At 36.4% G+C, this 27,124-nt stretch overlaps 1 protein-coding gene across 1 annotated transcript in view; it reads right to left on the bottom strand.

Moving 5' to 3' along the window:
* The window catches only part of LOC113106828 (ras-specific guanine nucleotide-releasing factor RalGPS1-like), a 104,330-nt gene that overhangs the window by 17,994 nt on the left and 59,212 nt on the right, over nt 1-27,124 (bottom strand). Inside the window, exons 10-11 of the mRNA XM_026268845.1 lie at nt 2,740-2,877; nt 2,472-2,565 (exon numbers count right to left, since the gene is read on the bottom strand). Of these exons, the coding sequence (XP_026124630.1) occupies nt 2,472-2,565; nt 2,740-2,877 (232 nt within the window). The remainder of the gene's footprint in view (nt 1-2,471; nt 2,566-2,739; nt 2,878-27,124) is intronic.

Here is a 27,124-nt window from a genome sequence, read left to right as displayed (position 1 = left end):
TTGATTAGTAAAATGCATTGCTAAAGGAACACATTTGGACAACTTTAAAGGTGATTTTCGGCCAAATATCGTCCTATCCTAAGAAACATACATCAATGGAAAGCTTATTTCAAACTTTCAGATGATGTATAAATCTCAATTTCAAAATATGTACCCTTATGACTGGTTTTGTCGTCCAGGGTCACAAATAGTAAAATAAAAGTAAAATATAATATAATGTTGCCGATATTAGAATAAAAATGCAACCTGGACATGTCTTCCGAACAGTATCTTATATTACATGCTTAGTTTTAAAACACTGTCAAATCATATACCATAACAAAAATATGATGTGAAGGAGGATTTTATGTAAATCAATCACAAATAATTAAACTTGGCATCCCTGAATTGTTTTAATTGGTCACACTTTATTTTAATATTAAATCCTCACTATTAACAAACCATTTATTATGACTTTTTTCCTCAATGAATTCATTAATTGGTTCTTAGTAATAAGTTATTACGTTTAATTGTTTGGTTCCAACCCACAGACTGCCAGACGATGATGTCATTCCCCCAAACACAACTATTATACTGCAGTCCCATCTATTCCACCAAACCCATCCTCCTCTGGCAGCCATGTATCCTTTGGTGTTCAAAGTGTCTGAGACAGTTTCACATGGAGCTCAGTCACTGTCTGACTGAAGTTGGAGAACCAGATGAAGATTAAAAAAATACAATAATTACAAATATCTTTATTTACACCATGACCCTTGATACGACATGGTTTTCATTATGGTTCAGACTCTATGTAAACGTTTATCTCTGCATGGCCTAGTTTCACTTGAGAGGTTTCACCTGATACTGAAGTAAACCAGGCAAGTCATTTTTTAACGAAGCATGGAAAAGATGCGTGAATTATGTCGCTTTGCCAAAAATGTGCCTTTCTTTATTTTCTCATATGGAGACGTGTTTGAAAGTTTTACCAGAACAACAGCTTTAACTCATTACTGTTGCCAGTCAGAATGGGGCTACAGAAATGATTCAGTGAGGAAAATTACACCAAGGCAAAATAATCCAGCTTTTCTCAAATGAAACGACTCAAGATCTTGATATATATCACAGTCTCTACTGAGTTCCAGTCTTTTATCTGTCTGCATAAATCAGATTAGAATAAAAACATCACACTTGTCACAAAAGTGGTACATTTTTTTTCCTTTAACGTGCCATTGAAAAAATAAGATAAGATATCTGCATTCCCCATTAAAATGGTGATTTGGGCCTGTTACATTTCAGAGGTCATGACCTTTTTGAATGTATCCAACTATTAAAATAATACTTTGATAATATAATAATTTGATATAAAGCATAACATCTTGTGACATATGGGAAGCTTAACCATTTGATATGTACTGTATATTGTACAAGTTATTGTACAATATGTATAGATAAACCTAGTTTAGAAAATAATTTGTCAGTAATTACAAAAACCAACACTTGGTGCCAAAACAGCCGTTTAAATGACTGTAGGTTAAATTATATATGCATTTTTATAAAATGATAATTGTTATACAATTATAAGTAAAAAATTATATTATAAAGTATTTTAGGAATATTTTCAACAACACTTCAACACACCACTTGTAAGAGCCACCTAACTGAAAATTAACTCTGACACTTCGACGTGGAAATATATGGGGGAAAAAAATATTGGGATCCAGAGTTTTGCAATTCCTGATGTTGCGTTTATAAGTGTCTAGACGGCAAGAAGTTGGACCGCAATAAAACCACCTGCCCTTTTCTGTGAGACAGACAGACAGGACCACACAGTAGGAGTGAAGAAAGCTCCGGAGGAAACAGGGAAAACTCATTAAATAATAATGAAAACATCAATGCTATGCTTGTCTTTGTAGAGGCAGAAAGCCACATGTATGCATAATTCATAACATGCGCAGCATGTAACATTAAAAAAAATAATACTTTTAAAATTCTGTTCTCGAAATCTCATTCATAACATTCATTTGTCATACCTCACCACATAGCACAATTTTCAGAAAACCATATTATATAAGACTGTACTAGGAAAATACATTATGGGCTTCACATGTTTATGAAGCCTGAGGTAAAGGAAACAGGGATTATATTGTAGTATAAAGTCATAAAGTCATGCCGAGCTGGTGCAGCTGTCTCCGGTAAATTAGGTGTTTGGTTGGCCTGTGGGCCATTTATCCAAACCAAGAAGACATAAACTCCACAGACAGCACATGTTTTAATAAATAGTATAGGCAGCTGTGCAAAATGAAGTGTTAAAACCAGGGAGGGTCTTGGTTTACGGGGGTCTTACAGATGTGGGTAGTTTAAAGTGAAAGCTGGCATAGACGTTTATGAAGTGCAATAAATTGCAGGGCAGAACACAAAGCTAAAATCACACAAAACAATCAGTTCAGCTAAATAAAGGCTACTGAGCATTGCAATGTGTTTGGTTAGCTTACGTGTAATTGTCATCCTCCACAAACTTTTGGAGCTCCTCGATGTAGCGCACTGACATCAAATACTTCTGCACGTGTGGTAACATGACTATATGATCTGTGGGGCGAAGAAATGTGAGAATGCAATTCAAATTCTCACATCAATACACTGTGTGCAGGTTTATTATTTGGATTTCTTTTTTTCTTTTAATGAGATCTGAACATTAATATGCAAATGTACATATATATGTAAATAAAATAAAAATGAATCTGGTTTATGAAAGCAACTTACCATAGTTACAGGACACCTGTAGATCAGAGATGATGCGAAGTAGATTGTTCATCTGATTGGTTCTTTGCTCAGTCTCGATGATGCTGTCAGAAGCAGGGTAGGCGGAGTCAATGTAGGTCATGTCAAACAGGTAAATTCCTAATGTAAACAGACAAGAAAAAGTGTTTATAGACACGGGTAGAGAGGGAGATTTTCACACAAAAGGGGAAGCTTTAAATACTTTAAGTCGCTTTTAAACTTTAAAATTATGCAAAAGCACCAAAAAAGTACCACACATGTAGTCAATACAGCTTGTGCATAACAAGATTCCAAGTTCATGATTCCTCTTCAGTAATGTATATGTTTATTCAGTGTGTTAAAGATGATCAAGACAAAAAATCTGAAAGAATTGTTCATAAATATTGTGCATGAGACATATGGACTTGTATGACACTTATAGTGTTGTTTTACCAGTTTTAGGACACTTTAGATTAGGGAACACCATTAACCATTAACTATTAACAAGCTGCTTATTAATGTGCATATTACTGGAATAATGGCTGTTTACTAGTACTTATGAAGCACAAAATGTAGTTTTGCCATTACGCTATTACAGTCATTTTAAAATGATTAAAAATGTTTTTGATTAAAGGGGTCATATGCTGCAATTTCAAGTTTTCCTTTCTCTTTAGAGTTTTACAAGCTCTTGGTGCATAAAGAACTGTAAAGTTGCAAAGACTAAAATCTCAAAAAAGTAAAGACTCGTCCACGCCCCCCAAAACAGCGCATTTTATGGAGGATCGGGAGCATACTAGCACAAAGACATTTTCTATAAAGTGAGACAGTTCCAACTTTGCAAGGTCAGTCTGGCGCTTCTGACATACAGCCTGTAAGTAACGTTACATTTTATATATTTAAATAATTTGCCACTGATGATTCAAACTGATGATTCAAACATGATTTTTGAGCATAGTAGAGTAGGCTGGTTGTTATCCCGAACCCGATCACAAATGCAGATGCAATGGTTTTATGTTTACGCAGCACGATATGCAACACAACGTGTAAAAAGACAGTATAAGTCATTATAATCAGTAATTATATCCCTACTGGATGCAACAAATGCCTCATTTGTAATGGGTTTTATTGGTTTTATCTCGTCAAGTGATGTCCGGATAGCGACCAAATCTTTCTATTTAACCGGATCTTCTTAGTGAACCGGTCAAACCAGTTCACCAAATTGAACCGTTTTGAAACGGTTCACGTCTCCAGTACGCACTAATCCACAAACTATTAAGTTATTCAGTTTATAAATGTGCCTGACACTCTCTCTGACACAAAATAAACCAATAACCCGAGTTATTCAGTTACTCCTAATAGTACATTGACTGAACTGCTAAAGAGAACCGATGATGGGATGTGCACGAGCAAAGCAGCTGGACTGAGTCTCGTTCTGCTGGAAGATGGCATGCCATTTTGTTACGGGGCATAACATTTCTGACACATGCTTGAGGCATTCGGCCAATCACAATGCATGGGATAGCTGACCAATCACAGCACACCTCGTTTTTTAAAACGATGAGCTTTGTAAAAATCGACACGCTTCAGAAAGCTGGGGCATAGAGGAGAAAAAATAATGTACATTATATGGAAAAAAATATATATATTTTTCCTTAAACTGCATAAGCACTGAATTACACCAAATACTCAAAATAATGTTCTTTTTAGCAACGTCATATGAACCCTTTAAATAATGCAGCCTCAGATCGCATAAGAAAATCACATGAGTTTGAAAATACATGATCAAATGCGTGGTCCCTCACCCCACTTTTACCACATTTACACAGTTCAAAAAAGAACTCTCTCCAGGATTCTCATGCACACTGGTAATTGTCAGGTGACAGGGACACAACTAAATGGCAATCAGTGTCTGGCCTGAAAACGGTGGCCTGGAGCCATTGCCTTCAATGCTCTTGCTTGCTCTCTTGTTCGAGTTCTGTTTCCTTTACAGGATTCACAGAGCAGCTTTAAATTTTCACAAACTTATAATTAAAAAAAAATATTTCAGTCAGCAAAGACAAAATATTCTATTTCTTCCCATTATTTTTAGTAACTAGTTAGTAAGCCATTCCGTGTCATTCATTAGAATTTTATATTTAGCAGAATTACTTGACTTAAAAAGAGTATGTTGAGAATGTTGGCTTGACAAAACAAAGGGGGAAAAATCAAGATGGTTTTATTTGGCATGAAATACATTATAATTACAAATAATTATATATTTGTCTTCATTCCAGGTCTATTCTAGGCTTCTGAATCTATTTCACAACTTTATGGGACACAATGAATAAAAGTGAGTAATATTTCCTGGAAATAAGAGTTCTAGTGACTGCCAGTTTTAGAAAGAGACAAGACAGAAAGGTCTAAGAAATATTTTCATATAGCAGCAGATTATAGATATCAATCAAATATGTAGTGCTAAAAATGCTCTGTTTATACACTGTTCAGCAATAAAAGAGATTGACAATCTCATTCTATATCTGAAGTACCTTTTCAGGACTCACAACCAAATATATAGAGATCGATTAATGCATACACTTTGTGCTTCATGAAAGGAACCTTATCTGTCCCTCATTGACGTATATATGTGTGAAAAGATGCACATGGTTTGCTGGTTATTATTTGTGGTCAATCACTAATTTTAGTGCTGTCAACCTCTCAGGTTATCAAAAAGGTTTAGGAGTATTTAGTGATTCCTGAAAGAGACAAGAAAGCCCAAGTGATCTGTCAAGAGTTAAACAATGTCTCTTCATTCCCTAACAATCTCTGAACCTCTGAATCTCTGAACACCCGTGGAAATCAGGAGCAGCCGCCCGATATATACTGATGTCCATGAATAGAACAGGGAGTGTGGCTAGAGTGTGTTCTTCCCGTCTGGCGCAGCGCTAAGGCTCCTAAAACCAGGGACCATTACAGCCAAAGACATTTACAGACTTCAGGGTTTATGCTCCTTGAAATATAATACTCACATGTATCTCTCAAGCCAAGAATTTAAGGACATAGAGTGATTTTCACAGAGAAGGATGATGTAAATCACAATGGCTGAGGAGATGTTTCACTGAAAACACCTCAACAAAAACCTTGACGATTAAAATAAATGCTGACATGTCCCAGATGATCAATGATTGATATGCATCACCTGTGACATATTACTAATAATAAGTAAATATGATCACACGCGAGTTAACCACAGTGAATCCTCAAATGGGACACTCACAGATTTTGGTCTATAAATATCGAAAGCATTTGGGACACTGATCAGGCTGGATGCCCAGTCACGAACTTTGACTATATATTTTAAAAGCGGAATCCACAAATACATAATTCCAGGATAAAAATAAATGTAATTATAATCAATATAGAAATGAATGCAGTGCTGTTCATATTACATGAGCCATACAGAGTGTGGATAAAATTAATATGCACTTTGAAAAGCACACAAACTTTATGACAAACTTAAACTAAAATTTGTATATACAAATTTAAAAAGGCTATGCAAAATCTAATTCAAGGCTAATGCAAAATATTGATAAATACTATAATAGCATATAAATAATACTAAAATATAATTGCTTTAAACCACATTACACATGACAATGATATGTTCAGAAAGCAATTTTACATTACAAAATACATCATACAAAGTTATATATATATGGCAGTCACTGCATTTCAAAGCAGCTGGATATGATTAACCAAGAATGGTTTCATGTGCTCTTAACCACACTAGTAATTGGTGCATAACGTACACTGGCAAAATGACTGGACTCAATACACAAATAAACAAAGTTGTGTGCCTATAAAGCAGCTGAGGGCTGATTTGTTGGTAATGACTGGCAATGTTACACTGCAAAAATGTTTGGTTGGATAGGGCTAACAAATGTGGTTTATGCTCTTGTGCCATCAAGATAGCTTTTTTCTTAGTCAAAAATAAACTTTTAAGCAGCAAAAAAAAAAAAAAAAAAAAAAAAAAAAAAATCCCTGGTTAAACCTGGTTCCATGAAAAGTCTGGAAATGGAAGCTTTAGCCTAAGTTCTGCCAGGAAGACTCAATCACTTCGTCACTAATTACCTTCATCATTATCCAATCACGTCTTTATACTCCTGTATAAAAGATCGTACTTACACATGTTTGAGTTCGCAGATGCCAACGCGACAACAACCTCCACCCTCCCCACCACCACCAGGATGGTCCTGTCCTTACCTTCCAGGGGGGTCTGCTGCGCCCCTGCCTTCGTCTTCAGGCAGGAAATGCAGATTCGCTACCCTCGGATTACGAACCATGGACGGGGCCTTCTGCCAAAGAAATTTATAATTGTGCTCGCTGAGCTGTCAATAAATGTATGCTTCGTACATTCCTCTATCTCCCGAGTCTTTCTGGTAGAAATTTTCCATTCGACTCCAATAACTTAGATGGATTATTTTAGAAAATAACTATATTTAAAAAAACATATCTTTTGCTTAGATATTGGAGATTTAGATGCCAAAAGCTACTAGAAGGCAGGTAAAATACTGCAAATGCCAGCTGTTTCTTTGCCACTTTTACGGTCAAGTATTATTCACCAGGTAAACAAGCCCCATTGCAAAACCCTGAGGAGAACCAGACTGTTTGGAAAACTTAAATAAAGAACATGACAATGAGCAGACTTGACTTGTGTTAACTCAGTGACGCAATATGAGAACAATCTTTTTTTTTTCTTTGCAAAGCAAGAAAAGTTTGATCAGAAGTCAGTAGTATACGTTCAGAACAAAGTGAACAAAGGTGGTGGTGCCAGGTATAATCTGGGACAGTGTAGAGGAATCAGGTTTGTGGCTTATAAAAAAACGACGGTGTCACCAGCATTTGCATTATGTAACAGTCTATTAACCCTTTCCTAGAGCAAAACTATTCACTAAAGACTGCTTCATTAAGGCTCACTCAGTGTTTTTTTCTCAGTAAATTAAAAATAGTTTTTATATTGTGAAACATTAACTTAGAAAATAATACTTTAAGCCCTGGGTATACATTAACATATATTAAAACATTCTGTAAAACATCATAGTACATGATAACAAACTATTTAACACATTAACTAATGTTAACCAAATGAAACCTAATGTAAAATGAAATCAATAATAACCAACAGAAACTGCGTTATATTTACGATGTTAACGCATCATCACAGACTGTGAATAGGGTCCTGAACGTGATGCTGCATCCACACCAATAGGTGTCAGTATAAAGTCCAATATCTCTGTTGTATCAGGCAGCAAAATCAATCATGCACCTTTCTGAAAAAAATTTAATTATGATCAAAGCAATGTTATTCCTAGATTTTCATATCTGCACAGTGATGGAATGAACATCTAAATGTGTATAATTGTGGAAAAATGTATTTTGTATGACACTTTGCCACAGTAGTTCAGGGCCTTTAATTACAAAGCTGTCTGCTTCCATAGCAGGCTATGGAAAAAAAAAAAAACTAAACGTGCATGTCTTCAAGCAAACAGCTTGAAAGGTGTTGAGACTGCGGCCTGGCCAGAGGCAGAGTAACATTCCAGAGGTGTGAGTTCACATGTGATAGTGGGGGCTGCGGGGTGCTCTGTGGTGGCTTTCTCAAGGGATATGGTTTTCCCCATCAGGGGATTTCCAGAGAGCAGGAACAACTGGCACGACTGAGAAAGGAAGTGCTAACACCTGCCATCCGGAACTCAACAACATTAGACAGATTGCTGAGGGACAGTGGCGGCTCCAGACAATTTTGATTGGGGGGGCAATGGGGGGTCCTGGTCTTTTCAAGGGGGGTCTCATGAAAACCAACAAAAAAATACAGTGGACATGGCTAATAACTGCATATTACTGCTACTAAACAACAAAAACACCTTTGCAATGTAAACAAATGACAGGCTACATTTGTTATTCATATCCTGCACACTGCACTTTCATGTCAGGTATATTATGCATTTTATTGACATTGATATTTTTACATTTATTTCCAGATAGATATTATTGAGTTTACAGGCTAAAGTGGTCTTGCTGTTGTAAACACTGTTTGCTATTGTAGAAAAAATATTTGCATCACATTTAAAATATAATTATATTTTAATTCATTTCTGAATTGTTTTTATTTCTATAATGATAATTCAGAGAATGAGAAAATCTGAATAAAGCCTTACAGTGTTGTGATAATTATTTTTACGTGTTAAAATAAATAAGTAGCCTACTGTAATATAATAAAAGTTTATTCAAATAACATAAAAAAGACCAAACCCCTCGATGCCTGTGAAACTTTTCTCCCTCAAACAGCACGCTTGTGTTACTTCTACACTACAGGCTACACACAGCAATATAAACAACGTATCTGCATGTTCTCACATCACATCGTTCTTGTAAAATAATAATAAGTAAATAAACATCAAAATCACTTCGCTGAGAATGAAACACCACTTACCAGCTGCCACGATGTTGAAAAATATCCTGTAGCAATTAAAAATGCGCGTGCAGCATGAGGAATCTTCCCGGTTGGATGAGGTCGTAGTCAGGTGAACTGTCATCATGCTGGTCATTTTATTTACGGCTAGATTATTATTAATAAATTGTACTAATATTATAATTGGCCGTGGGCAGGCATTCACAAATGTTTATGTTATTACAAAAAAAAATTGAAATTTTTGCTTTGACAAAAGGGCACTTAAGGGGCAAAGGAGCAGGTGCTCAGTGAACCGGTTCTTTCGGACAATTCGATCAATTAAACCAGTTGAAAAAAAAATGGTTCACCGGTTTCTTTTGCGCTCGATGTAATGCCGTCATTGGCGATGATTGCCCTTCATTCAAGCTTTGGTTTACCCCGCGCTTATAACATTAGCACAGAATCAGTTCAGAATCAACCACAAGAATCAGGTCGGTTCAGATGCGCGCTCTGTGTCAGTCTGCTTCGCGCTGAATCACGCATGCGCATTAAGGCTCACTCAGTGTTTTTTTTCTCAGTAAATTAAAAATAGTTTTTATATTGTGAAACATTAACTTAGAAAATAATACTTTAAGCCCTGGGTATACATTAACATATATTAAAACATTCTGTAAAACATCATAGTACATGATAACAAACTATTTAACAAATTAACTAATGTTAACCAAATGAAACCTACTGTAAAATGAAATCAATAATAACCAACAGAAACTGCGTTATATTTACGATGTTAACGCATCATCACAGACTGTGAATAGGGTCCTGAACGTGATGCTGCATCCACACCAATAGGTGTCAGTATAAAGTCCAATATCTCTGTTGTATCAGGCAGCAAAATCAATCATGCACCTTTCTGAAAAATTTTATTATGATCAAAGCAATGTTATTCCTAGATTTTCATATCTGCACAGTGATGGAATGAACATCTAAATGTGTATAATTGTGGAAAAATGTATTTTGTATGACACTTTGCCACAGTAGTTCAGGGCCTTTAATTACAAAGCTGTCTGCTTCCATAGCAGGCTATGGAAAAAAAAACTAAACGTGCATGTCTTCAAGCAAACAGCTTGAAAGGTGTTGAGACTGCGGCCTGGCCAATGGCAGAGTAACATTCCAGAGGTGTGAGTTCACATGTGATAGTGGGGCTGCGGGGTGCTCTGTGGTGGCTTCCTCAAGGGATATGGTTTTCCCATCAGGGGATTTCCAGAGAGCAGGAACAACTGGCACGACTGAGAAAGGAAGTGCTAACACCTGCCATCCGGAACTCAACAACATTAGACAGATTGCTGAGGGACCTGTACGAAATACAATATTGATTAATGCATTTGATGATGTGCGGTTAACTTTTATGTTTTTTTTTAGAGCATCTGGATTTGTTCGCATCAGGATTCACGGCCAATAAATCCCAAAACACTTTTCATGAGCTACACAGCCAAGTATGGTGATATTACCAGTCCAGAACAGAGTGTAAAACTGGGAGCAGCCAAAAGCATATTTTAAATAAACACATATTACTGTTGCTCAAGGTGAATGCGCAGAGAGAAATAATAGGTTTGGCTCTTGCAGGCAACTTCAGAGCCAGGAAAATACTCTAGTATCTTCTTAATCTGCTCACCCAAGTGTAAAATGTATACAGACAGTGATGACAACCGAAGACAATTACACTGTCTATTACTACCTGAAACACAAGCTTTCCAAGGCAGAATACTGCTACCTAGTGCAGACATCACTTACAATGCCTCTTACCAGCAAACTAACTCATTATGCTGGCATGTCTGGAGATTTCAAGTTTATGGAAATTGCCACGCAGGCCAGGAAGCTTTATATATTGCATAATGAGATAAAAGAGTCTTTTGTTTGGTGAAACAGCCGGAGAGACTGGAAAAGTACTAAGTGTATGAACAAATATGCACTGAGTAAATTAGAACATGTAACTTGCACACGCACAGATGGGAAAAACAAGTCATGGAAGTTATAAGTGACAGTCTTACGCAACTGTCGCTGTTCGGCCTTTTGATGTGGCGGAGACAGTGGCATAATTCCTCTGGGTTCATAATCAAATTACTAAGCAACCCCTGAATAGAATAAAACAAAATAGGTATCATTTTAAAGCTTATAATCTCAGCTTTTTATGAATGTATTTATTTTGATCAACTATTAACACTCCCTGAAAAGTCCAGACGGGACCCCCCCCACCCACCTATTTAAAATATTCAAATATAAATTAGTAAAATATTACTCATCATATTTTTCAAACCACTGCCTTGATCAACAAAACAACGGATGGAGTCTGAGCCTTACAATGCATGTAGATTTTGATAAACTCCCAGGGTCGGCTACTTAAGGAGCTTAAAATGTCGTCTTGTTGTGTTGTTGGTTGCCAGAATCGACGGAGAACATTTTATATACATTGTTGTGATTAATTGTGACCGGAATTTAAGAACATGGTAAGAAAGAATAAATACATAAAGTTTATAATTAATTTGCAGTCTTCAGAATTTTTATTTCTAGAAAATATTTACATCTTAATAATAATTTTACTGTAATGTCACTCTTTATTTAATCTAAGGATTTATACGCCCTCAGTTTCTCTTTACTATACACGCTCGGTTTCTCTATCAGGTAAGTGTAGATGTCAGGCCACTCAAACGGAGTTAATCCTGTCAGATCGCGGGTCGACCAATCTGGTTCCGTCCGTTAAAGTTAACTTTTTCAAATAATTATCGCGGTCCCGGACAGTGAGTGACCTTAAATATTCAGATAAAGCAGATATATTCAGATTTTCTCCAGCCATTGTTAAAAAAACAAGCTAAAAAACAAGCTAGCTACCATTTGTTCAAGTGTTGAGGGGAATCTTTCTGCCTCCAGCTAAGCCCCGCCCACACAAATACGTCACCTTGTTTACCAACTGTAAAAGGGTCTATAGCAGCGCACTGAGAGGCTCAGGCTGAGCACAGACTCACTGATCAGAGCGAGAACGTCGCGAAATGTCACAGAAGTGTGTTTTTGGTTGCCAGGGCAAGACAACCCTGCACAGATTACCAAAAAAAATAAATAAATACAGCATTAAGGGACCAGTGGATGGAGTTTATTTTTACAGAGCATCAACGGAGTTGTGCAAGTGTTTGTGTTTGTTCCCTGCATTTTGAAGATGCTTGTTTTACAAACAAGGCCCAGTTTGACGCCGGATTTGCACATCGTTTATTTCTTAAGGATAATGCAGTCCCAACGAAAAAGGGTCACAATCGTGTGTTGGAACCGCATGCGGTGAGTAAAACTGCTTCAAATATCTCTGTGTTGTTAACTTAGCTATCGGCGCGTAAGCACATCAAGTAAACAACATGCGATGTTGTCATCAAACTGCACTTTCCACATGTACAGCTTAAAAAAAAAAAAAAAAAAGACGACATAAAGTGGAACTTAGTCATTTTCCAAAACCGCTAAGCAAATATATACAGTTTCAGTACATACCACATAGAGACGTCGTTTGCTGATGCTGCTCTTGTTAAATTTCAGCCTCTGGATCTGTGTCACAGCTTCCAAACGCTCTCAACGCAAAAGCCTACTGGCGCTCGTGATTCTTTAGCTCCACCCACACGCCACGCCTCCAGCCTGTCGTGTTTTTCTGGGAAAAATCAGTACAGACTATCTTTCTCTTATGAATATAATAAAACTAAAGACTTTTTGGAGTTATGAAGCATGCAGTACTACTCTATAGCTACTCAAGATTAACAGGATATTGAGTGAAAACGAGCATTTCACCCCCCTTTAAAATAATATATTGTTGTCACCATTTTGCTTGTAACTTCATAAAACACGCTCAGATCTTGGAAAAATATACACCATTATTAAGAGCAGATTCTCCTGATTAATATACAAAGGTATTCCTCATGAATTCATAACACACAAAATAGCATAGAAATGCAAAGAAAATGGCACGTCATCATTTGCAGAAAATTTTCCTGATTAAACAGAGCCCAAACTCAATATAGTCCATCATTTAGTTCTAATGATATCTCTCATAAAGAAAACCAAACAGTTTGATTACCAACATTATTCAAAATATCTTCTTTTATGGTCAACCTAAGTTTGAAACGACATGAGGGTGAGTAAATGATGACAAAATGTTGATTAATGACATTTTTGGGTGAACTATCCCTTTAAATGTTGAGTTGAGACAACCTCATATTTTGTTGGATTTAGAATTAATTAATGCTGTTCTTTTTAACATTGTATTTATCAAAAGAGGTTGAATATATATATATATATATATATATATATATATATATATATATATATATATATATATATATATATATATAATTTAATATATATATATAATTTAGTTTTCACAAATGTAGTAATAAGAACCAATTTATAAGTGAAGACAGTATTCTACAATTTATACATTGATAATACTACTAGTAATAATAATAATGTTTCCTGAGCATCAAATTAACATATGAGAATGATTTCTGAAAGGATAATCTGACACTGAAGTTGAAATTGGATTTACAAATATATATATATATATCTATTTACAATAATAATACAATATTTATGTTTTTACTGTATATTTGATCACATAAATGCACCTTAATGAGTGCAAGTCTTTCAAAAGCATTTAAAAATCTTACCTACCCCAAACTTTTGCCTCTTTAACAATAAGGACACTGTCTGTCTTACAAACTCTAATGCACAAAGAAAAAACTACCGCGAACTAAAAACACCATATTGTCTAAAACCAGTGCAGATGGCGGGTTACTATGGAGGATCCATAATGATGCGATAATATAAATACCGGTAAAAAATTGCAAAAATACTGTGTACTGTGCCTTTTTAAGAAAGCCATTCATTTGATTCCCCAGAAAAGTGTAAACACTGGGGTGCTATCCGAACATTACTTTGTTTGTTTAAGAATACCAATCATGATGACATAGCAACAGTGGCTATACCAATAATGTGCATTTGAGGGTTTGGCCATCTGGAAGCCTGGCCAATAGCAAGGATGGGCGGAGTCACCACGAAACCTGTTTGTAAACCATCAGAAAATCTCATCAATGAGCGTGCATCACTATTCAGCTGCTGTCAAGGCAGTGATACTTCATTCCCTTTATAAGAAGTGAAGTAAAGCGATAGCGGCACGGACCTACAAGGAGCTAAAGAGTGGTGGAGCCCTGAGGATGTGGTCAGGCTTCTGTTCAAAGGGGTTGCAGATGTCTAGCCAAGCGATGAGCTCATGAGTTTCTGCAGGGACCACAGTGCAGGGCTGGGGTGTATTTTCCATCCCTTCGCTCTTCCAAGCGCTCTCAGATTCTTGTCTCTGAGGTGGCTCATTACAGACCTTGTGTGAAGAACGGCGGTGGGTGTCAAAGCCGCTGAAGAGAAAACCTCCTAACTCCCTTCTGATTCATGTCAAGAGCTTTTGCTTTACTCATCAGCATCACAAGCCTGAGGTGAACTTTCATCCTTTTGTATTAAATAAAACAGACAAAACTTGTCTGTCTGATATATAATCAAACATGACAAGATGAATGAGGTACAGTAGATCTGTGAGATACCTTGATAAGATTACAGTTCTGTGATGAATTTAACTGTAATTATCCAATTAAGAAATTATGTAGCTAAATGTACTGTAACAAATGTAAATCTTTAAGCATATATGGTTATTCCCCAGCAGTTAAGTATAAAATATTTAGTGTTGGAAAGTAAATCTTTGGTGACTTATATTACATTATATACATATATTGATATTGATATACTGATAGCCAAACTGAGGCCTATTTTAAGAAACAACACTTGTTTTGGACCCCATTGACTTTCATTGTGTGGCCAAAAATGCTCAAAAAATCTTTTCCCATTCCACAGAACTGTCCCAATGGTGTCTCATTTTGACAACAGAATATTGAGTTTGAATAAGAACTAAAGTCAAGTAATAAAAAAAATGTAATGTATAGTGGAAAATGGAAAAGCCCCATTAATTGGTTACCTACTCCCTCCCCACCCCCCCAAATTGCCAGCAGACGCAAGCTGCGGTTGATTGAGGCCCTTCTTTTAATCTGCAAGGTATTACCATACTTGCTGAACATGGGAAATAATAACAAATGGTGAGTCCCTCAAACAGAGACACGGGGTACAGTATGTGCTTTGCTTGGAACCTCGTCTCACCACACCACCGGCTCTCTGAGGTTTCCAACTCCTGGATTTTTCCGTAGGGCTCAGGGTTGTAATACAAAGCTATTGTTTATCTAGTATCAGTAATTGGAAGGGATGGAAAGAGAGAACCGAGAGTTGTCTTGAAGTTACCTAGCTTCCAAAATCAGCAAGCAAAAAAAAAAAAAAAAAAAAAACACACTTCATTTATAAAACACACATATGATCAGATTCAGTCATAAATTCCATGGATCTAATCTTATGTTAAAAACAGATGAAGAAATATGGATAAAGGCAGACTGACATAGTATACTTATTCAAAAATGCATTAATATAAAAATTAGATAATTAGATAATAGAAAATCTAACAATTAATAAACAAGTGATTTCACTGTGTTTGTCTATTCAAACATTTTCCAAAAAGAGTCAGAACTTGTGATTAAGTATATGTGTTTAAACGCTTGAAATTAAAAACACGCTGAAAAAACACAACTGCAAGAGTCCATTAGAAAGTAACTCTGACTCCTTCAGTTAAAGAAAACAGGCAGCTAGAATATGTCAAGCACACATTTTTGGACTGAGAAAGAGGCAGAAATATTTACAACCCTTAAAAGAATTGAACATAAATCAAAGAGACATTCAACATCATGAATGGCAATAATATACATACATTCGTTTATTCAGATTACTATATTTTTTTTTAAATTAAACTAAAAGAGAACCACAGTATGAAACCATATATAGTGAGTGTAAAATCTGAAAAAAAAAAAAAAAAAAAAACACCTTTAAAGCTGTTAAATCTTTCAAAGCTCTGATTCAGTGAGTTTTTATATGTTTATTCTGTCAAACAAATACATGGATTTTGCACAGACCATTATTGGTTTAATAATTTATTACTAAATAACAAAAAATAAATAAAAAAATGACAATGTCACACAGCTCATACTCTGCCAGTGAGTGGAAATACCTCTGGAGTTCTCTCTTCAGTAAAAGAATTCCACATTTTTATCCCCCGATGGAAGAATTAATGACAAGAACTGATTCATAACTCTCATAAAACGTACAAGACTGGTGACAAAGGGAGCAGTTTACACCTAGAGAGACCACACTTTCAGAAAAATAAGGAACTTTTGGAAAGCCACCCAAAGGCATAAAACCCCAAAAGCTTAACATGGAAATAAAATGAAGAGTTAGAGGTCACAGGGTCACGAATCGCTTCCTTTTCCATTCGCCTCTGTGGTTGAAAACACCTCTCTGGTTTTCTCATTCAGAACAGGAGCCCTTCACATTTGTCATTTTAAGTGCTGTTTTTGCAATGGATATCAAAATGATTAATATGCTTCACTGAAACTATTACAGAGAGGCGGAACAGTAACTCTTAATAACAAAGATAACAAGTCTTAATAATATTCACAAATGTTTTAGAACTTTTACATTATTTCCCTGCATTCACACAACACAAAGCGACTGTGTTTTGGCTATTCGTGCCTCTATAATGCTAGATCAGTGGAATTAATTTTCTCTAAGCTCATTTGGATCAAAAATAAAAAGCCAAAACAAAGTAATTGAAAGAAAACAAAGACTCCGCTCCAGGAGACTCAAGTAGCTGCTCTTGAAAATAAAGTACCCTCAAAGGGTCTCATCATCTATTAATGCTCCAATTATCCCGCTCTGTATAAGGATGGGAATCATCTAAAAAGGGGGCGTAGAAACAGAAGAGAGATAGAGAGAACAGAAGGTGAATGGAGTATTTTGCCCCAAGGTTGAATCTTCAGCCAAGAGCCCTAAAGATAGAGAACAGTCCCTTTCTGTGTGTGCGAGGCTACACCGGTCCAAAACAAACAAGAGCTCTCTTTCAAGTGCAGTATTGGAATACTGAGCACCTCGCTCCTATCACCTCACCCTGCTCTCATCAGCCCAAAGGTCTTGAGCAATGTCCCCCAAACACCAGTACAGAGGAGCTAATGGTGCGTATCTGAACACAGGCTATAGCTCAATAATAAGTTGAGGCCCAAAGCCTCCTATAGGCAGAGGTCTTCAGTGCCCTTGATATAAAGAAAGAGTTCATAAACTACTTTCTTCTTGTTGAGTAAACACTGGTCATTCTACAAAGCATAAACCTTTTTTTTCCAGTTGATGAATTGTACTGTGTTGTCTTATGATGAATTTATTTTAATATATTAAGGAACATAATTATGGCTTTAGAAAGGTAATAGAGGTTTACAGTTTAACATTACAAGATTGTACTATCAAAGGTTGAGGTCAGTAAGGATTAATTTTTGCTATTTTTTTATTTTCTTTTAAATTTCCACAAAACAAAAGCAAAACTTTTCAGATGATAAGCAAAAATGTTTTCAACATTGAGAATAATAGAAAATGTTTTAGCAAATTATAATTGAGTAGCAAATAGGCATATGACAATGGTTTCTGAAGGATCATGACTCTGAAGGCTGGAATAATGGCTGGTGAAAATTCAGTTTTGTCATCACAGGAATATATGAAATTTGAAAATATATTAAAATAGAAAATGTTTATTTGAAATTGTTACAATATTTTACAATTTAACCATTTCTACAGTTTTTTTTTTTTTTTTTTTTTTTTTGTAAAGACTGCCTTGGTGAGCATAGATTTATTTTAGAGAGAGAGAGAAAGAGAGAAAAAAAGAACTTATACAACCCCGTAGTGTAGTTGACTCCTTTAAATAACAGCTCCAACAGAATCTATGAGGAAGCCAATTTACAATTACTGATTTTTGTGGTTTTGTATGAGATGTGTTTTTTGGATTTGGATTTCTGTGTTTGTTCCAGAAGTTTGTGAATCTGTATCTCTTTCCCATGGACTTCTCCTGCAGACAGGAAATGATCTCACACAAATTTTTGGCCTGGCTTGAAATCAGAAAAACAGGCAAAGCTTAAGCTGACATATTCAAGCTGCATCACCAAAGAACATAAAGACAACAGAGGACAATTGAAAAACCCCGTGTTGCACTGTACCATGCTTACAACTACTGAAAACTAAACATCTGATGCTTAAAACTAAACTAAAGATATGCCACCAAACTTCTGTAATCAATTTTTTTTAATTAAAATGTGTTCCACAAAAATCATCTTTATGTTACTGTCGTGGTCCCATAATCTGGTCTGTCTGTGATGGGACAAGACACTTGGACCCCTCTACTGTGATACTGGCTTGCTGTCATCAAATAGAAAATAAAAAAATCTAAAAAGACTCACAGAAATAAGTCATCCACTCAGCAGAAAAATGACATGTACCATGCTGGTTCTCATTGCACGCATGTTGCTCATATTTCACAGGATCTTCTGTTCTGAGCGTGAGCATGACGGAATGGAACTCTGTTTAACAGAAAAGTGCTTCGCTTATGACTGGCACAGACCCGACTGGCGTTATTTCTACTTTAGATGATCTAATCTGAACAAAGATGATGCTTAAAGACCTGATGAAATCAAAATGGCCTAACTAAACCTAGGAAACAAATATTGTGAAATATGCATGTTCTAAAACAATCACACTTTTCACTAAACTCCTCTAAATATCCAGAGGTGCTGATATTTGGCGTCCACACTCTAGCCTATAGAGGGTCACTGACTAAAAATTACCTCCCTCTTCAGTTAACAAGCAAACAAGGCAATATCTTAAGCATGACGTTACGCATAATGTCACCTGCAGTGCTGCCACATCACTCTTGCTCCGCTCCCGGCAGCAGTGAGCATTAAAACTAGCAGACCTGAACCCAAGCAGGCATTAACAGAGCACACCTTGTTCTCAGATGGGACTTAAGGAGAAAAGTGTCTGCAGTTAAAAACCAATGCAAGACATCAAGACCAGCCATGTCACTCACACATTTTATAGACACTTCAAATTTAAGGACCATGTAGCACAAATGTTCATATATTTTCCAAAATTGTATGAGCTTCTTTTTTATGTGGATTACAAAAGATTGCTTCTAATGTGAATGAAAGGCAATGGGATCCAATACCACACTTGCAAACATTTGTACAAATATAATGTGTGTGTGTGTGTTACACATAACACATTTTTGAAAAATGTCTCAACAGCTGATAAAAAATAAAAAAAAACATCACAATAATCCACAAATAATCCATACAACTCCATTACAAAAATTAATCAATTGTGTGTATGTAGAAAACAATTCCATCATTAAGGCATTTTTCACCATGAAAAGTCCATAATTAATTTTTGTCCTCTCATACCAAAATCCACCAAATTATTCAACTGTTGGTCTGTATTCGCTTGTTAATGGTTTGAAGTTATATACATCTTAATTATGGGTACATTATTTTACAAAAGCACTGCTTTTTGTTTCACAATATGTTAAGTGATGGACTGGAGTTATAAGGATTACTCGTGGATTGCTGTGATGCTTTTATCAGCTGTTGAATTCTCACCCTGACGGCACCCATTCACAACAGAGGATCCATTGCTAACAAGTGATGTAATGCTACACTTCTTCAAAGCATTTTAAGCCAATTTTCATTTTTGGGTGAACTATTCCTTTAAGATTGCTACACTTCAAATCAGGCTTTTAATGCACTATTAAAATTAATATTCAGAAAATATCATAAATCTAAAGCAGGCAAAATCCAGAACCACTTAAGCAGTTCTCGATGTTTTGTTAATGGATCAAGCACATTCAAAGCGCGTGGTTTCAATTTCGAAATTTTCCACAAAAGGTCAAAAGGAAACTATTCAGTCACAAAAAGGAAAATATCTTCAGATAAACTTTCATAGCTGATGCTTCAACTCCTCCTATAAAACAAATCTGATCTGGTTGTTATTGGCAGCTGAAAGTTATTTTTACAGAAAAGGGAAACCATCTAAAGTGCTCTGGCAGTGTATCAACGGCTTGAAATGAATGAGGTTTATCTTGCACGTTCGATCTTCCTCAACAGTGAAACGAAATGATTTTTAACCACAAACACAACGTTTATGTTGAGCGACAGCCCTGAGTGACAATTCCTAGAAGATGGAATTTTTTCCATATGTTCAACTAGTTCATTGTAAAATGATGTCTTTGAGAGAATGCCTGAGGAAATATCCTTAGTTGGATAATTACTGGAAACATCTGCCTTCGCCTTTGAATCCCTCTCTGTTTATCCTGTGTTATCTCAGGAGTGGTTTTGCCCCTTATATTTGAGCTCACTGGGCTCAGCGTGTGTCACTGGGGACTTTAATGCAAGGCATCTGTTAAAAGCTTCACTATACTTTCCTTCCATATATTCCTTCCTTGTGGTGTATAGAAAACTGTCTTGTAAAAAAAAAAAAATCCATATGGAAGCTGTAAGTCAAGATTTTTACATGAAGTACACATAAAAGACCATGAATGTTTAAGTTTTAAAGCTGATGTGACAAGAGCATGCCATTTTAAGTATAAAACTGACAGCTGTGAAGTGAAGACGCATCTCTATACTCCACAAAACCAGCATGGAAGTGGAAAAACTGCAAGGAAAATAGAGATAATCAGCATTTAATGCACATTCCAGCACAGGATCCTTTATGTAAATATAACTGATGGGCCCTCAAATGGACGTCAAATGTCGAAATATGGAAAGTTCAGATCTTTAGGGACTTTTTTGACTTCTGAATAAAATCAAGAGTCTGCTATTCCTCTCAAATGCAAATTTATGAGACTTAAGGAAGCCTGAGACGTGATGACAATTTCACAATAATGTTCACTTGGACAGCTTTCGGACTCCCCGAGGCAATCACAAAGACATTATGAGGTAGACAATTTTACGGCCGTACAGGACTTCCAAACTGTGGAAAGTGGATGTAAGATTCATATCACTCATGTTGTTTTTTTTCACCAATTTTTGTGGAGTGGAGTCCGTGGGGTAGCCTGCTAAAATAACTGTAAATCGCACCAGCCACATGTGGCTCGAGGAAAAAAAAAACATGTTAGGCACAGCAGGAAAATAAAACTTAGGAAATAAGGAAAACGCCAGCATACTTTAGGAAGGAAATTAACGATGGTGAAAGAGAGACTTTGTATGGGGAACTGGAACACATCAAACCATTTAAGCTTAACACTTCAGATGCATTTTTAGAGATTTTAGAAGAATTTAAGAGCAGCAATTTGTCTCTAATTACCACTGGAGAGTCAACACAAATGTATGACCTTATAGATAACCTAAAAAAAGAATGTGCCACTCAATGACTGCAGCTGTTTCCCTTACACAAACACACACCATTATCACCGCACACTATGAAACACACAAACCAGCCTGCTTTTCTATACACTCAATGTCAGACGGCCAGGTGGGGAATCAATAGCCTGATCTCAAGCAAAGCACATGTGCTCCGGCCCACTATGAGACTATGGAAAAAGACTTAGGGTAGGGCTACTGTTACATGCGTGAACGTGTCAGTGTCAAGGAAGGTCTGTGTTCAAATATTACTCACAGGTGAGGCAGACAGCTCTGAGTCAGCTCAGAATGAAGCCAGACTAATAAAGCAGCCATGGAGACATTTTGCTGCATCTACAGAAATACCAGTCAAAACTGATCCAAAATAAATAACATTTTCACTGCATGGCCGCTTACACGTAATTGGAAGCTTACGGTGAATGGGAGAATGAAGTATGCATTGAGTGGCGAATTTGTGCAATTTCCCTCCACTTATAATTAGGGCTGTCAATCACATCTATCAATATTTAACTGTACATAATCTCAATTTTGTGTCATTAATGCATTCCTGTTTAAGAAAAGAAAACCAATTAACAGTAGTGCTTTGTGTAATTATTATCTTCAGCATTTTTACACACATTTCTGCAACAGCTCTGCTTGCTTGTCTCACTTGCAAAAAAACAACAACTGATTTTTTTGTTTTTTATGATACTTCCAAAAACCTTTGAACAACAACCTTTTTTTGTTGTTGTTGCATAAAAAAAAAAAAAAAAAAAAAAATTATAATTAAACGCCATCATAAAAAAGTCTGAATTACTTGTTTGTTAGGGACTGAATTATAAATGAACTGATTTATAAACTAAAAAAAAATTCCCGTATCACATGTTTTATTGTGCATGATACATAGCTTTAAGCTGTTTTTTGAAATCAGAAAGACCAGAATAAATTATATTATAAAATGGAATAATGTGTCAATGTGGGCAAAAAAAATAAAAAAAATATTAAATTACAAAAATAAAATAAAATAAAAACATTAGTGCTGGGCAAGTTAACGTGTTATTACTGCATTAATGCATTAATTAACACTGACAATTATTTTATCACGTATTAACACAATTATAATTAGTGCATACGTTTTTTTATTATTATGAAAGTTGCTCACTGGTTCTGAATACACATACATACAAACTATGGGTCACAGGAGGGGTGGGGTGTTGATAAGTACTGGCTTGGGATGGGTGTCATCACGCGTCTCAACCAATGAGAGCATTTTAGGGTGGGCCTAAGTCTGCAGCAGTGCTCACAAGAACGCTCCCGATTAAATAATTTTGACTAATCATCTACATTCACAAGCCACTGTTCACTCTTATTTTTAACAGAAAAGAATGCAACATGCTCGTAATCGCGACTTAATACGTGGGAAACCTATATCAAAATTTTATTAAAAGGTCAGTTTCATGGTCAATTTGCTGTGGCTGAAAACAACCCTTTTTCATTGTGGTGTAGTCAGTTATTTCAGAGTGAAAAGGATGAGTACTCTGAGGCCTTTGGGTGAAAGGGTCACCTGAGGTCAATGCAAGCACATCCATCATCAATGGTGACAGGAGAATACTTCAGCCTTGTTCTGACTAATGTTTACCCAGCAGAATCTGTGTGGTTCCTCACCTCTTTCATTTGTATAATGTGTGCAGAATGGCGCAAATGAAAAGTCAATGCTTTTATGGAAAAAGTTCACCCTGAACAAATGCAGTTCCTGTCAACCTCCGCTTGACAAGACTTCAATGGAATGAATGCACTTTTTACAGCCTAAATACATGAAAGTTACTCCTACATACACATCCCCCCATGATTCTGGATTCTTGCAGCTGCAATGATGTCACAGATCATTTTCTTGGTTTGGTCCACCTCCGCTATAATTAGACTTTCACCCTGCAAGCCCTTTCTATCTTCACAGGCACGAACAAACCAAGACAAGATCTGTGTCAAACAATGAATTAATTATTGCTGCCCTGAAATCATTTGCAACCACCCAAACAAACACAAAGCTTTTTTACAAAAACAAACTGTTGCTCGGAGGATCTGTCCATGACCTCAGATGCTCACTTTTTCCATGTCTGGAAAACTTGAGCACATTGGCCTTCATGCATGATCACAGCAGATCAAAGATCCTTTTCTAATCTGAGGTCAATTCAGGATTTTAAAGTTGTTGTATATTTCACATCTGAGTTGTTTTTCCATAAACTTTTGAACTCTTACTGACAACCTTTATCAGTCAATGTAATTAGATAATATGTTCTGCAGAATATATATATATATATATATATATATATTATATATATATATATATATATATATATATATATATATATATATATATATATATAATATATATATATATATATATATATATATATATATATATATATATATATATTATAGATTAAAAATTAATTCATTTCCAAGCATTTTGTTAGGTCACTGATCAATTGTTAACAAATCAGTGACCATGTGAACTTCTTAGATAAAAGGTCAGATTTCCTTACTTCCACTGAAGCACACAACATGCTCTTTAAAACACTCATATCGTGCTGGATAACACGGATCATCACACACAGGCTTTTGAAACCTTGCATTAGCAGATAGATGACATCACTCTCCTTGTGTTTGTGCCTGCTGAACAAGGTACACTGCATCAGGTATAACAAGAGGCCATATCAGCAACAAATCTTCAAGATAAACTACTATCATTCCTGTTTCCTTTGAACTGTGTTTCCACCCGCTGACTATCTTAAGTTAACACTCTCTGTGTTTCCCAGTCACAACAGAAAGAAGACAGATACCCCTAACTGCTCTCTTTGTGCTATTAAGTGGCTCAAAGCCCAGGCTTGTACAACAGTGCCTTGTTACTAAAAACATTTAATGGACTAAAGTGGACAAAACAAAAGACAGATGGAAAGTACAGGGATGAAAAGAAAGTGAAATGAAAGAAAGTCCTAGTTTTGATGGGGATGCAATGAACTAACCAATTTCAAATGCCAGACAGCTTGAAACCAATGTTTATTTGCATTTATGAGATGATTATGCTTGCAAACAGGGCAATAACTTTCATGCTGCACACTGATTTCAAACATTTTTGATTTATAGTGACAGTCACGGTCATCTCCACAGCGATGACTTCAGCACTGAGATATTTTGCTTTGTCTCTTTCTTTTCTCATCAGTTATTTTGTAGCTTTTTTGCTTTGGTCTAACTTGCAGTTAGAGCACCTCATCCACTTAAGTTATGTAAAAAGTTGAGCATATCTTGCAACTCAAGCTATTTTAATATATACCTCATCAACATTTTAGTTTATGCATTATTAATCTTTTTTAATCACAAGTTTGTAAGGAATAAGCCCATTTGCCAAACTTTTCTTAAGGGGGGGGGGGGGGGGGGGGGGGGGTTGGGGGTTGGGGGTGAAATGCTATTTAATTAACACTGAGTTTTTTACACTGTTAAAGAGTTGGATTCCCATGCTAAACATGGACAAAGTTTCAAAAATTAAGTTGTACGTTTTCCAGTTTGTCACAAGTTTCGGAAAGTTATTTTCGAGTATGGGTCTGTGTGACGTTAATTGGAGCGGAATTTCCTTATATGGGTCCTAAGGGCACTTCTGCCGGAAGAGCGCGCTCCCGTATAGCAGAGCAGAGACGAGACATTCACTGACCAGAGCGAGAGCGAAATGTCACAAAAGAAGTGTGTTTTTGGTTGCGAGGGCAAGACAACCCTTCACAGATTACCAAAAAAAAAAAAACATCAAGGGACCAATGGACGGAGTTTATTTTTAAAGAGCATCGAGGAACTTTTGCAAGTGTTTGTGTTTGTTCCCTGCATTTCGAAGATGCTTGTTTTACAAACAAGGCCCAGTTTGACACCGGAATTGCATATCGTTTATTTCTTAAGGATAATGCAGTCCCAACGAAAAAGGATCACGATCGTGTGTTGGAACCGCAGGCGGTGAGTAAACCTGCTTCAAATATCTCTGTGTTGTTAACTTAGCTATCGGCGCATAAGCACAACAAGTAAACCTTGTACACCTTTAAAGAAAAAAAGAAGACGACATAAAGTGGAACTTAGTCATTTTCCAAAACCGCTAAGTGTAACGGAGGCCAGCGAGTAGTGCTGTGCAGGTAAACCTACCCGTTCTCAAGAGACCCACTAGCAACAGATGCTAGTGGCTGTAGCCATTTAGCCTCCTTGTTAGAGGAGACCAGGGTTCGAGCCCCGCTCGGAGCGAGTGCGAGGAGCGTCGGAAAGGACCCGGGAGAGAGGGGTTACATAAGCAAATATATACAGTTTCAATACATACCACATAGAGACGCTGTTGTAGTCGTTGCTGCTGCTGGTCTCGTTCAGTTTCAGCCTCGGGATAAATAAATAAACGGCTGAATCTGACTGTTAGCCATGGTTTGTTTTGGATTATGTTTTTTTTTGTTCCTCACGGTAATGTCACAACTTCCAAACGCTCTCAACGCAAAAGCCTACTCGCGCTCGTGATTCTTTAGCTCCGCCCACACGTCACGCCTCCAGCGGCTCGTGTTTTTCCGAAAAAAATCGGCACAGACTATTTTTCTCTTATAATATATAAATATATATATAACAAAACTAAAGACTTTTTGGAGAGATGAAGGATGCAGTACTACTCTATATGTACTCAAGATTTACAGGAGATTGAGTGAAAATGAGCATTTCACCCCCCCTTTAACAAGCGACAAGCATGTTTTTTTTATTCCAATCATATCCTGCTTTACGTCTCACAAAAAAAATATTTTGCAAGACAACGATATAACGATTTACCAGTATTTTCCTCGATATTTAAGCATTTTATCATATTCGGCAACAACAACGGCGTGCAGGTACTTGATTTGCTGTAGTTAGTAAACAGTAGTTAGTAAACAAAGTTAACATAACAGCCAGTTATGCACATATTAGATGCATTAGATCAACGGTTCTCAGTTACAGTCCTCGGGCCCCCTGCTCTGCACATTTTGTATGTTTTTCTCTTATCGCTTCAGACTTTTATTATATTCGATTGTAAGTGCCCTGCGAAGTGGACATGACATGATATTCCGCCATGATTCCTAAGTGAACATATATGTTATATATATATATATGTTATATACGTAAATTTTATTATTTAGAGAGGTATATGATGTCACACTTGTCCGTGTGTTTAGACGTTGCGCAGCGCAAATCCGTGAATGAATGTTCGGAAGTGAGGTAAATGTCAAAAGATTTCCCCTGCTCAGGGAGTAGGGAGCATGTCAATGGGAACACAGTTCATGCACGGAGCTCACTTCTAATGAGCTGGCTATCTGAATCAGGTGTATTAACAAAAAGAGACATGCAAAACATGCATACAGCATTAATGAGCGCATGTTGGGAAAAAAGTGCTGAATTTAATTCTGTCTCTGTTGTAAAATTGCTCCATCATTAGTCTCGTGAAGCCACTTTCATCTTGCTGTTCACTCAGTGGGTTGACGTGGTTGATGCTCAGGAAATGCTCCAGCAAGGCCACCGCATGTAACTTTGAACAAGATTCACTTGT

The sequence above is a fragment of the Carassius auratus genome, chromosome 8, assembly GCF_003368295.1.
Source record: "Carassius auratus strain Wakin chromosome 8, ASM336829v1, whole genome shotgun sequence".
Lineage (NCBI taxonomy): Eukaryota > Metazoa > Chordata > Actinopteri > Cypriniformes > Cyprinidae > Carassius > Carassius auratus.
The sequence above is the reverse complement of the archived record's forward strand: the minus strand, read 5'-3'. Positions and strand labels throughout refer to the sequence as shown.